The following is a 13,329-nucleotide window of genomic DNA, read 5'->3' on the forward strand; positions in this document are numbered from 1 at the left end:
TCCCCACGCATAGAATCTTTGCCCCGATTGATCGTCCAGCGGAAGGTAGGTTCTTCTGCTGTGGGAAGTGAGCTGCAGATAGATAACTGTGAGATTTGCCTGAAGCCCCAGAGGTGGTCGGGGGGCAGAGCCAGACATGACCCCAGGCAGTCAGGCGGCCTCCTTGGGAAACCTTGCTTCTTTTCTAACCTGTAAAATTAAGGTGCTGCCGTGTTCGTGCGGATCCCATGTGTCTGGGTTCCCAGAAGTAGCTCTCCAAGCCTAATTTTACAGAAATTCCGTAGCTCGAGAATTTTTTCCCACCAGGTCAGTAGCGCATCCATTCTGATGTCACATACGGAGTGCCTCTGGCAGACCTGTGCCCCTGCGCCCTCTGCCCTGGTCCCTGGGGAGCCTCTCAGGTGGCCCTCGCGCTGACGAGCTCCCTGATTCCTGTCGCGAGTGGGCTTCGGAGCCTGTTTCCTCCCACCTTGCCCCTCCATCTCCACTGCTCCGGCTTTTCTTCCTTTGAGCATTGGCATCTGGGGATTTCTCTTTCTTGTGAGCTCAGCTAGGTACTTAAATGTGTTGCTTTCAGATGTGTTCTCTAGCAGTTCCAGATTTGCGTGGGGAAGGGACTCCACCCTGCTGTAAGTGGTTGCTCTTGTGGTTGGGAGGGAACTGTGGCAGAACCGCCCACATGGTGGCCAGGACCCCCGCATGGAGGCATGTGACATGCTGCTTCCAGTGTCTGCCCCCTTTGCGATCAGGAGCTTGGACCCTGGGATTCAACCCTGTAACACGTGCCCCCTCTTCCTCGAATGTCCTATTCTGCTGGAGGAGGGCCAGGTGACCCCAGGGGGCCTTCAAGCTCTAGTTCTGTGTCCTGCAATCAGCAAAATGCAAACAGGAAAAAAGGAAAGATACACGTTATTAGATTATTGATGGGTAATTATTAAATTATTAAATACTACTTACTAATGGGTAATTATTCTTATTTAGGCTAAATTATTATTATTATTATTTTTTTTTTTGTGGTACGCAGGCCTCTCACTGTTGTGGCCTCTCCCGTTGCGGAGCACAGGCTCCGGACACACAGGCTCAGCGGCCATGGCTCACAGGCCTAGCCGTTCTGCGGCATGTGGGATCTTCCCGGACCAGGGCATGAACCCGCGTCTCCTGCATCGGCAGGCGGACTCTCAACCACTGCGCCACCTGGGCAGCCCTGGGCTAAATTATTTGAAAGCTGCAATGTGGTCTCCTATAGAAAGGAAAGTCACACCTTGTATTTTCATAAAAATTTGATGGACTTATGTGGTCACTTTAAAGTGGCATGTTTTTCTGATGTGGACATATAGAAAGATATAAAATTAGGGTGGAATTTCACCAATTAAATGTTACAATATATTTTTGAAAGCAGATTTCTGACATGCTAAAGAAACAAATTACGGTGTTAAAGAATAACTTCCAAGTAGCTTGTAGGTAATCAGAATGTTTTGAGAACGTGATGCTTACGTAGGTGGTGGTTGTTGGACTGTCTGTTGCCAATCTGTCTCTATACTCTGTCTCTATACTCTTTACCCTGAGTGGTCACAAACCACTGAGACCATCGGCTTCATCTCACATCTGTCCTCCTACAGATGTGACATGAGGTGCGGAAGTTGGACTGTGTGAAATAATCACCTAGGTCTTCACGGAGCGTTCTCTGACACATTTCTGTGTCTCCATTTACAAAGCTGTATTACAGATTTTCCCTCAAGTTCATAGTCTAGTTAGAGAGGTATAAATGTTGGACTGTGAACTCCTTGGGGGAAGAACTTCATTCTTCTTTGTAGACGCCACACCTTTCCTAACAGTACGTGGCTCATGGTCGTCACTCCACAAATGTGGAGTGAATGAATGAGAAAAGATTTCAGTTAATGCTCAGACGTTCCCCCAGACGCCAAGGAGCAGGTTCATCTACTGAGAGTCATGTTTTACACGAAAACCAAGGAAGACATACAGAGAGTCATGGGTTCTAGTCCTGCACCTGCCACTTACCAGTTGACCTTGGGGGACTCATTTAACCTGTAGAGTTTTACTCTTCTCACTGTAAAATATGAAGAGATTAAAAGAGCTCCAACTTAATTCTCGTTCTAAAACAGCAAAATCTTGTTCTTCCTAATCTCTCTCCCTTACTTATCGTCTTCTCCCAGCAGACCCAGAGAGAAGAGGGCTCAAGTTGTCCCAGATTCACCTTTTCACCTCTGCTAAGTCTCAAGGAAAGCAGGTATGTGTGTATGCACGATAAAATGCAGACGTGATTTTTTTGTGGCTCTTCCAGGCCTTCGGAACAGAGTGAATTAAAGCTGGTGTGCAGTGAATTTGAAAGGTCTGAGCTGAGCAGTGACATCGACTTAAGGAGCTGGTGTATCCAGGAAAACCCTGGGGAAGCATGTAAAACAGATGCTGGCATTGGAAGCAGCTTACCTGCCTCGCAGGGAGAGGCAGGTATGGAACCGCGTGGAGCTACCAAACAGTGCTTCTGTCGGGATTGTTGTTGATTGTTATTTCCTCGGGGAAGTGCCCAGTGTGAGAGCTTATCACTTCACTCAAGCCTGAATGGAAAGCTGTCCGGATGAGACAGTAGGCTGCGATTCTTCTGAGCCTGGGCAGGCCCGTAGGGTTGCCCCTCCTACCTCCCACTCCTCTAAAATCTGGCCATTCTCGACTGTGTCACGCCGACGGCTGAACAGCCGTGGGTGATGGCTCAGGACAGGACTCCCTTGGTGAAAGAGGAGGGTAGGGGAGAGCCAGGGGAGAACAGTGGCCGTCCTCACACCCCTGCGCCAGGTGGTTCCTGCAGAGCCAGGCTGCTGCTCCGCCGAGGGCTGCTGGCCAGTGACCTGGGGGCACCGGGGCTGGGTCCAGGGAGGGGTGGAGGGTGGCAGGAGAGGAGAGTACTGCGGGGGGGGGAGGGGTGTGGGACACCGACACGCACATTTCCAGACACGTGTGCGTTGTTTCTCGGTCTTCCTGGAGGTTCTTCCCACCCACACATAAATAACTCTGAAACTCTCGGTGGACATTTAAAAGCACTTTTTATGAGAGTCTAGTTGATTTACAGTGTTGTGTTAGTTTCAGGTGTACAGCAGAGTGCATCAGTCATACGTATATCTTGGGGGACATTTTAATACAAAAGAGAGAAATTACCTACACGTCTCCAGTCCGAGAGAGTAGCCTTGATTTTCTTGAGAGAAGTACTTGTTATTTCCAGAACCACTTTTAGGTCGAGATTATCATTGGTTTTGACTGTCTCAGGCTAGACCACGTTCACTGTCCGGCCCACGGCAGAGCCTGTGGGGCCCGTGACTCGCCCCCGCGGCTTCCTCAGGGCCCATCGTCAGTTTCAGGGAGCGTCTTCCTTCTCGCTGGATGGGCAGAGGGGGCAGATCCTGAAGCTGAGCCCTGCCTTCTTCATACCTTGGCCTCTCTCCTTCTACTGGAAGTGGCATCAGGTTGAAAACTCTGTAAGCGAAACACGACTCCTCTCTCACTTCCCACAGAGGGTTACTTCCAGAAGCCGGGGAAGAAGCGCGTGGAGAAGTCCTGCTCAGACTCCAGCTCGGACTGTGGCAGCTCCTCGGGCAGCGTGCGGGCCAGCCGGGGCAGCTGGGGCAGCTGGAGCAGTGCTAGCAGCTCTGACGGGGACAAGAAGCCCATGCTGGGCCCTCAGCACTTCCTGCCACCTGGTGAGTCTGGGACTGAGGCCTCCTGGCCCTCCTGCCCCGGCACCCAGAACAGGGGCCTGATCTGCCTTCCAGTGCCGCCTGCCCGTGGTGGGCTCTGCATTCCCGTGCTTGCTTTGCTTTGCATTTTATCCACTTTCTTTTTTCTTTCTTCCTTCCTGCCTCCCTCCATTATTATTATTATTTAAAGTCTGTATCTTGGAAACAGTTCAAAGAATTTCCACGTTTATTTTTTCACTTGTACATTTGTTTGTTGTGGTAAAGAATACATAACACAAAATCTACTATTTTAACCATTTTTAAGTGTCCAGTTCAGTGGCATTAAATACGTTCACATTGTTGTGCAGTCATCACCACCATCCATCTTTGGGCCTTCTTCCCCATCCCAAAGAGAAACTCGGTACCTATTAAACCGTAGCTCTCCCTTCCCCACCCCTACAGCCCTGTGAACCTCTATTCTGCTTTCTGTCTGTGAATTTGAATACTCTCGTATCTGGTAAGTGAAGTCATACAATACTTGTCCTTTGGTGAGTGGCTTATTTCACTTAGCATGGTGTCTTCAAGGTTCATCCATGTTGTGACATGTCAGGATTTCCTTCCTTCTTAAAGGCTGAATAATAAATATTCCGTTGTCTGTGGATAGACTGCATTTTATCTCTCTATTCATCTGTTGATGGACACTTGGGTTTTTCCACCTTTTGCGTCTTATGAATAATGTTGCTATGAACAGTGGTCCTCCCTTGTTTTTGAAAAATTTAAAGATACAGGAAAGGTCAAAGAAGCATCTATATTTCTGTCACCTAGAATTAATAACTCTTAATTTTGTCATATTTGCCCTCCTTTTTTTTTTAAGAGGTAATATTTTATAGTCTTCCGCTTCCTCCTGCTTGAGAGACTCACTGTCCACTGTCATGGGCTTGCTGTGTATTCTTTTAATCCATACTTTATTTTACATTCATATATCAACAAAACAGAGAATTTTTTTTTTTTTTTTTTTTGTGGTACATGGGCCTCTCACTGTTGTGGCCTCTCCCGTCACGGAGCACAGGCTCCGGACGCGCAGGCTCAGTGGCCATGGCTCACGGGCCCAGCCGCTCCGCGGCATGTGGGATCTTCCCGGACCGGGGCACGAACCCGTGTCCCCTGCATCGGCAGGCGGACTCTCAACCACTGCGCCACCAGGGAAGCCCCAGAGAATTGTTTTTAACTTACATAACGGAGATCACGCTTCAGTAAGCATGCTGCGTCTTGCTGTTTCACTCAGTGTTGTTTGTCGTACCTCCATGTCTACGTGAAGATTTAATTCACTCCTTTTCGCTGTCATGGTCAACATAGTACAGGTTAAGCTTTGTTATCAGGACAGGGGGGAGACGGGTTCCATTGGCGTCACCGTGGCATCCATGGGACGCTCACTCTGTACGCAGGGCCATGGGGGGCGCTCCCCGTGCCTCCAAGGACCTGGGCTCAGAGAGGTCGCGTGGCTTGTTGGACGCCCTGGGACCCTGACTCCCCCCGAGCCCAGCCCACTTCCCACTGCCTCCCGCTCATTACAGCGGCCTCTGCTGTGTCTCCTGCCAGCAGTGATTACCTATAAAGAAGCTCCTGTCTGGGAGACCTGGGCCCTGGCACCATAAAAACCTAGACACATGCCCACTTGTGATTTCAGTCCGTTTCTCAGCCTTTTTCACATCATTGGCCCTTCCTGCAGGTGCCTTTTTAGACACTGTTTGCCTAGTGACCCCCCACGGACATACACGTACATCTGTTTATTACTGTGTGCTGGAGAACGCCATGAGGGCTTGGATGCAGGATGGCTTGCAGTGTTTTGTTTGGTGGTGGGGATGGTATTCTTGGCCACTGAAGGCAGTACGCCTGATGGTGCTAACGCGAGAGTTTTTAAAATTGGTGCTTAACATCAATAAAAAAATAGAAGCGCAGCTCTCGCTTGGGGGATAAGGCCAACAGCAGGAGAATGAGAAAGGTGAGTGATGGCCTTGCTTGTAACACAGGGCATAAGACTCAGTCTAATTATGTTCAGAGGTTGTATAATAAATATCAGGAAAATGTCCCCAATATAATTTTTTAAAAGATGTATTTATTATGTACATATTTATTTTATTTATTTTTGGCTGCGTCAGGTCTTAGTTGTAGTATGCGGCATCTTTTGTTGTGGCGCGTGGGCTTCTCTCTAGTTGTGGCATGCAAGTTTTCTCTCTCTAGTTGTGGCACGCGGGTTCCCCAGCATGTGGGCTCTGTAGTTTGTAGCACGGGGCTCTAGTTGAGGCTCATGAGCTCAGTAGTTGTGGCATGCAGGCCTAGTTGCCCCGCGGCATGTGGGATCTTAGTTCCCTGACCAGGATGGAACCTGTTTTCCCCTGCATTGTAAGGTGGATTCTTTACCACTGGACCACCAGGGAAGTCCCCCCCCAATATAATTAATTGTGTAAAAGATCAAAAACACAAAGTATTTTTGAAGTATGATCCAAGTTTTATACACATTCATACGTAAAAGTTTTTTTAATTAAAAAATTGACTGACTATCCATTAAATGTGAAAAATAAATCATTCATAGGGGTTAACGACGTTAGCGATCTGCATCTTAACACAGGATATACACAGTTGAATTATGCTTATAAAAACTTGTGATCACCTTTTTGTTTTTATGCAGGAGACAGTGTTTCACAAAATGACTTTCCCTCTGAAGCTCCCATCTCCTTGAATCTTTCTCATAACATCTGCAATCCCACGTAAGTGTTTAGTTTTCCAGCTTTTACAGTATGTTTTAGGTACTGCTTTTTTCTTTCATTCCGTGTGTTTCTTCTTTGTACTTGGTTCTGCAGGCTAAAATAGGAAAACCTTTTAAGGATGTGAGAAAGTAAAATCTGATTTTATTAATAATTCAGGGCGTACAATCTTTCCAAGACAACACGCCTGTGTGGGGACGTCTCTGGTATCGCTGGCCCTTTCAGTGAACGGCCGCGTTAGAAGGTGTCGCTCCTGAAAGTAGGAAGAACAGTAGTAACAGTAAGGATGGGAACCAGCTACTCTTTTCTAGGACTTGAAATAAAACTGAGCACTGATGATTCAGAAAAGTTTGCAAGAACCTAGGAGACACATGTTTACGGTTTCACCGTGTGATGATTTCTGCAGCATCGGACAAAATAAACAAGCACCATTTACTGAGAGGGAGAAGAGGAGGGTATGTTAGAAGGAGAGGGTTTCAGAGTGAGGTTAGGTTTTAGGCACCATGAGAGGACAGGGGGTGGTGTCATAAAAATGGAATGGATGAGGAAAGCTCTATGCGAGCTGTTTCTGTTAGGGGTAGAGAGTAAACCAGGAGTGGGAGGTTGTTGCCAGCTGCTGAAAGGCAGATTGGAAACTGCAGACTACCTTAGTTAGCATTGTGCTGTTGGTGTTTGTTAAAACAAGACTTCCCTGGGGGCTTCCCTGGTGGCGCAGTGGTTAAGAATCCACCTGCCAGTGCAGGGGACACGGTTCGACCCCTGGTCCGGGAAGATCCCACATGCCGTGGAGCAACTAAGCCCGTGCGCCACAACTACTGAGCCTGCAGTCTAGAGCCCGCAAGCCACAACTACTGAAGCCCACGTGCCGCAACTACTGAAGTCCACGCATTCTGGGGCCCATGTGCCGCAACTGTTGAGCCTGTGTGCTGCAGCTACTGAAGCCTGTGCACCTAGAGCCCGTGCTCCACAGCAAGAGAAGCCACCACAATGAGAAGCACGCACACCACAGCAAAGGGTAGCCCCCACTCGCCACGACTAAAGAAAACCTGCGCAGAACAACAAAGACCCAACGCAGCCATAAATAAATGAATGAATGAATACATACATACATACATACATACATACTCTTACACCAAAATAGAAGATTGAAGGTAGATGTTATTTAAAAAAAAAAAAGACTTCTCTGGATCTTGGGAATTTAATATTCCTCAGCCCTTTTGTGGGTGTATACCTTTATGTCTCTAGTATCTTTATGGTTTTTGAGGGAAAGAATTCATGTAAAAACGCAGTCAGGGGCTTCCCTGGTGGCGCAGTGGTTGAGAGTCCGCCTGCTGATGCAGGGGACGCGGGTTCGTGCCCCGGTCCGGGAAGATCCCACATGCTACAGAGCGACTAGGCCCGTGAGCCATGGCCGCTGAGCCTGCGCGTCCGGAGCCTGTGCTCCGCAACGGGAGAGGCCACAACAGTGAGAGGCCTGCGTACCGCAAAAAACCAAAAAAAAAAACAAAAAAAGCACGGACTTAGTTACAGAAATCCAGCATTTCCTTGTACAGAGAGGGTCAGTGGCTCATCTTCTTGCTCTCCCCGCAGAGACGTGAGTAGCTTCCCCCGACACGTGGACGCCCCCTGTCCCAGCCTTCCTGCTGGGCCTGCGGCTGTTGAAGAAGATAAAGGTGAGGCCCGTTGCTCTTGCTCCGGACACCGGCCAGGTGTCCATGTCGTGCTGCTGGCCGGGGAGCTTGAGAACAGACAGAGCTGGCTTGTCTGTGCCCCGGCTCCCGAGCGTCGGGAAGGCCCCTGTCCTCTGCCCTGGCGTCCTCAGGGCCCCTGGCCTCGGCTGCCCCTTCTGCACGGACCCTGAGCTCCATCCTGGGACACAAGGCACAGGTGGCCTGTGGCCCCGGAGCAAGGTGGGGCCCCTTTACAGGGGTTGCCTCCGCCTTTAGTTCCCTTTCCCATCTAGGGTGGCAGAAAAGCGGGGAGCAGACGGAGGGTCTGGCGCCCCGATTAGCTGACTTCCACCTCCCGTGTCTCTGCCTGTCCCCCGTCCCCACTCCTCCCCCTTGTCTCAGAAGCCTGTCCACTGATCCAGCCTCCCTCCTGCACCGGTGCTGAGGCCAAGCGCTGAGCTCTGCGGCCTCAGCCAGGCAGGGACGGCGGCCCAGGAGCCTGGACACGGGGCCCGGGGAGGGAAGCCGCTCCGCCCAGGGTCTGCCCCGGAGGTTAGCTCCAGGCCCCCTCTCTTTCCTTCTCCTTCCCTTCACCTCTCTTGCCTTCGTTTCTCCTCTTTTCTCCTCGCGCCTCCTTCCTGCCTAACCAGGCTCAGGAATGGTGGCAGGATGAGCCTGGTTGTTACCCTCTGCGACACCGTCGAGCTCTTGCTTTTGCTCACGTGAATCGTGCTGGACTAAAGGCTGCCCAGCACAGTGGGCACTTTTACTTTGAAGGCAGGAGGCTTCCAGCTCTGTGGTTACAGAGAGTTTATCTGCTGTCAGATTATCAACAGAAATAAACTATTTGTGAGTTGGATCTGCCTACTGGTCCAATAAAAATAAGTGTTTTTGATGAAAAAATACTCTTAAATTCAGTAATTTGCTTAGGCAAGATTTAGGGAGGTTTAGAAGGTACCACCTTTTCTCTTTGAGGTGATAGAGGAGGGAGAGGATTTAATGAACGGTGAGGAAAAAGAAAACCTGTGTCAAAACAGGTACGCCTGCCATGTTCTCCTGTCTTTCTTTTTGTCGTCAGTTGGAGAATCGTATGTCATCTAGTGTCTTATCCATGTTGTGTGTATGTGTTTCAAGCGCCTTTTTACCTCGTCTTTGTTAATAGTCTGCAGTTACTTTTTGATGACCCGTTACAATCCCTGTTGAGGTCCTAAAGTCACTACAGAAACAGCCCTTGTTCACAGTCACTGTCCACAGCGCCGGTGCCGTCCCCTTCCTCTGCCCGCACCTCCCTCACACGCCCCAGCCTCAGTCCTCCCACCTGCTGTTATGTCACCTCTGGGCCCCCTCCCCCTGCGCTGCACCCTCCTTGCAGAGCCACGGGCGTGGTTTTGCCCAGTTTTCCAGCTTCTCTGCCCTGTGCCGTGCAGATGAGTGAGACTGGAGGGCAGCACACACAGCCGGCCGGCTGCCAGCCTCGCGGCAGCTGCGGCCCCCACCCCCCCCACCCCGCCCCCCGTGCCCACCTGTCAGTCCTCTGCCTGGTTCCCTTAGCTGATGCTTCCTGCTTCCTGGGGAAGAGAGAGGCTCCGCCTGCCCTGTCTTCCACCCGCCACCCCCGCTGCCCTCCTGCTGCGGCCCGTGGGTTGTCAGGCTGCCCTCCTCTGTGGGGTCCCGCTCCGGCTCGGTGCCAGCGCCAGGTTTTCTCTAACGGGTCGTGCCCACCGGCATCCGTACATACCGTGAGACCTCCCGTCCGTCCTTAACACAGAAGCAGTCGCTCTCTCCCTTGACGCCCCCTTATCTGGCTGCTTCTGTGCCCTCCTCTCTGGGAGAGCCGCCTGGGGGAGTTGTCTGCCTGCTGCTTAGATTCCTTTCCTCCTGTTCTCCCTGAAACCGCTGGGGCTGGCTGTGCCGTGACACCGGAGCAGTGTCTGCGGGACCCCAGTGATCTCCGTGGCCGGGGCCCCGCACTCCGGCCTCCTGAGACCTTCTGCTCGGGCTGTGACCTCGGGGGTCCCGGTGCAGTTCCCCTCGGCTCCCCCAGCTCTCATGCTCATCTGGGTCGTGCTCTCCTGGTGGTCCGTCCACCTCCAGCCCCCTGACAGCTCCCACTTCTGCACAGCCAGCTGCTGGTGCCATCTGTCCTCAGGCCTGCACCGGTGTCCCGTACGCTCACCTGCTCAGCCCTACTCCTCACACAGCCTCCCACTCGGGCTTTCTTGTTGCTCAGGCCAGAAGTCTGGGCGTCATCCTGGACTCTTTTCCTCATCCCCACATGGGATCTGTTCTCTCACTCTCTGCCTCTGCCTTCCAGACAGACCCAGAATCTGATCACTTCTCCCCACGGCCACCATTCTTTCTCGCCGCAGCCTCCCGACAGGTCTCTCTACTTCTCACCTCACCTCACTATCTCATTGTCTTTTATTTTCTTTCTTTTTGGGATATAATTGATACATAATATTAGATTAGTTTCAGGGGTGTAACTAATGTAATGATTCATCATATGTACATATTGCAAAACGATCACCACGGTAACGCTGGTGAACATCCGCCACCACCTTACCGTCTCTTTTCAGTACAGCAGCCAGAGGGATGATATTGAACGTGAGTCAGATCACATCACTGTCGAGACCGGGGAAGGGTCTGAGGCGTTTACCCTACTTATTACGAGCTGACAAGTTAGCCTGCCATGATTTTGTAGCTGCTGCCAGAGGACAAGAGACTCCTGGGTCAGAGAATAGGACGCTTAGCACAGCAAGCAGCCTGAGCGTCTTGTAAGCACACTTCCTTCAGGCCTCCAGTCTCTTGGGGGCGATGCAGGGCCGCCCAGGTGGGCGACATTATCTTTATTATGTTGGACGAAGCAAACTTGCCCGTTGCTCTAGGGGGAGATCCTGTCTCCATCTTCTGAGGCTTTGTTTAGCAAATATCCTTGGAAAGATAGGTCAGAACGTGGGCAGTCAGAGCATCCATTCCAGGAAGCAAAGAAACGTGAGACCCACAGAGATCGTCTCGAAGCAGCATACACACCCCTCGTTTCTGTGCGGTCTTGGCTTCCAGTCCATTTGTTCATGAGCACCTGAGTGCAGAGGCGGTTCTTGGTTGATCTGATCTTAATCGGCTCATGCAGCCTCTGGTCCCAGCGATTCTCAACAGGACTTTCACGGCAGGATGCCCCGCCCTGCAGGACTGACCGTAGGGTGCCTGCCCAACCGCTGAGCGAGGCCCCAAACACCAGGGCGACCTTAGGAGGTGGACCTCGTCCTTGAGAGACCCCCACAGCTATGACAGCTACGTGGTCTCTGGTGGTGTTTCTTTAAACGCTCGAGGGTCTCTCTGACCACCGTGAGCTGCAGGTCTCCGGGTCTCCAGGCGGGTGATTGCCGCCGGCTCCCACATGGGGGTGCAGCCCTGGGGACGCACACGCTGCCTGGAAGGTGAGAGTTGTGTCCACGTATTCCTGTCCATGTATTCCCCCCATCCCCGTGTGGCCTGGTTGGCTGGTAGACCTTCGGGTTCCCAGTGCATTTCGAATAGTTGAGTCTATTCTTTCTTTGTGGAGTTCCTGCCCATGTGCAGATGGCCAGTCTGCCCCTTTAATCCATGCCACCAACCAATGGCGTCCATCCGTGCATCCCACGAATGAGCAACGGCTGTGGCGGTGAAGGTGGAGACAAGCAGAGGTGCTGCAGGTGTTTGCTGGGAAGAGCAGGAGCCGGGTGTCCCCTGGAAAGGTTTAGGGGGACGGTGTTCAGACTGAGGTCAGGACCATATTGTTGGCACACCCAGCAGACAGGCGCTTCCACGGCTTGGGAGCGCCGAGCCGGGACAGGGTCCCTCCCGAGGAAGCCTCGGGGGCAATTGTGGAAAACAGGACTCACTCACGTCACTCCAAGCCCGGTACCTGCAGGGTGCAGGGTGTTCTCTCCCCTGGTGCTGAGGTTGGCCCCCTCCACTGCCACAGAATCCCTGTGTCTCATCCCTGGGGCTGTAACAGCACCGTTTTCCCAGCTTCTTACTTCTTTTGTTTGTTGTTTGTCTCCGCTCACTTGAATGTCAACGTGTTCACTGCTGTGTCCTGGGAATCCTGCCGGGGCTTTGCAGGAAGCAGGCAGGCCCTGCAGTGCTTGTTGAGTCACTACCATAATCTCGTAATCCGGGCCAGGAGACGGTTGTGTCCCGTCTGAAGTGCAGGTCAAAGCAGCGCGCGGCCCTTGGACTTTACAGACAGAAGGGCTCTAGCGGTGAAGCCGCGCGGGTGATACGGGCTGGGGGCGGGGCTTCCTGGAGGGAGGAGAAGTCGAGCTGGTCCTTGCAGGAAGGGTGGCCGAGGGCTGCATGAGAAGGAGGGGGGCTGAGAGGCCTGTTCTCTTCCGCAGGTCTCTACCCCCCGGGGGACCTGTGGCCCGCACAGCCCGTGTGTGTGACCAGCGGCTTCGGCTGCGCCCTGGAGAGCGGCGGGCCGGCCGTGCTGCCCGCGCCCGCCCCGGTGCACAGCAGGTATGCGCTCCATCCCGATGACGGCAGCAGCGGCCGGGTCCGGGCTTTCTCCCCAGCTCCTGAGCTGGGTGTTGCCAGCTGCTTTCTGGAGTTGAGCTGTGATGTCTGAAAAATTACAAGCCAGGAATTGAGAGAAACAGGGAAGGAAAAAAGTAACAGCCGGTGACCACGTCAGTGTTTTCCTTTTTAAACTGAAAAGACGAGCTATTCATATATTAGAGGCAAAACTGAAAAAACAAAAACAGTCCCTCATAATTCCTACCCGCTAACAGAATAAAAATTTCCATTTTTCCTTGGCATTAATCTTGAACACATTTAAAAATTTTAAAGATCGAATAATTTGAGTATTGAAAAATAGTTCCACAAGTGGCAGCTTCTTAGACTTGACATTAGATTAATCATTCGATTATGAAACCTTGAGAAAATGTTAATATCTGTGTTTAATCAGAATCCAGTTGAAGTTTTATTGGGGAGTTCAGCTTATTATAATAGAGGTAGTTACTTTCTTACTTCTATAATGAAAATCCAGATTGCAGTTGGGATCAAAGCATCTACCATGAGTCATAGTCTGGCCTTGCCCCGAGCGGAAGCGGAAGGTGGCAGTTCGTAGCGGATGTGTTAGAGTCCCCTGGGTGGGTGTTGGGACCCTCTCGGCAGTGTCCCATCCTCCACGTGCTGACAAAGCCACAGCCATGGGCTCTGCCTCTG

The 13,329-nt window shown here is 51.6% G+C and overlaps 1 protein-coding gene across 7 annotated transcripts in view; it reads left to right on the forward strand.

The window, feature by feature from the left end:
- The window catches only part of TMEM131L (transmembrane 131 like), a 160,126-nt gene that overhangs the window by 143,395 nt on the left and 3,402 nt on the right, over positions 1-13,329 (forward strand). For 6 of the 7 annotated variants that reach the window (XM_060147815.1, XM_060147816.1, XM_060147819.1 and 3 more), the window contains 5 exons: positions 2,303-2,469; positions 3,525-3,710; positions 6,376-6,454; positions 8,042-8,124; positions 12,501-12,621. In XM_060147815.1, the coding sequence (XP_060003798.1) occupies positions 2,303-2,469; positions 3,525-3,710; positions 6,376-6,454; positions 8,042-8,124; positions 12,501-12,621 (636 nt within the window). Of the gene's footprint in view, positions 1-2,302; positions 2,470-3,524; positions 3,711-6,375; positions 6,455-8,041; positions 8,125-10,697; positions 12,474-12,500; positions 12,622-13,329 lie in introns of those variants that run through there. The other variant, XM_060147822.1, reaches the window with a different exon arrangement.

This window comes from Lagenorhynchus albirostris, chromosome 4, assembly GCF_949774975.1.
Source record: "Lagenorhynchus albirostris chromosome 4, mLagAlb1.1, whole genome shotgun sequence".
Taxonomy (NCBI): domain Eukaryota; kingdom Metazoa; phylum Chordata; class Mammalia; order Artiodactyla; family Delphinidae; genus Lagenorhynchus; species Lagenorhynchus albirostris.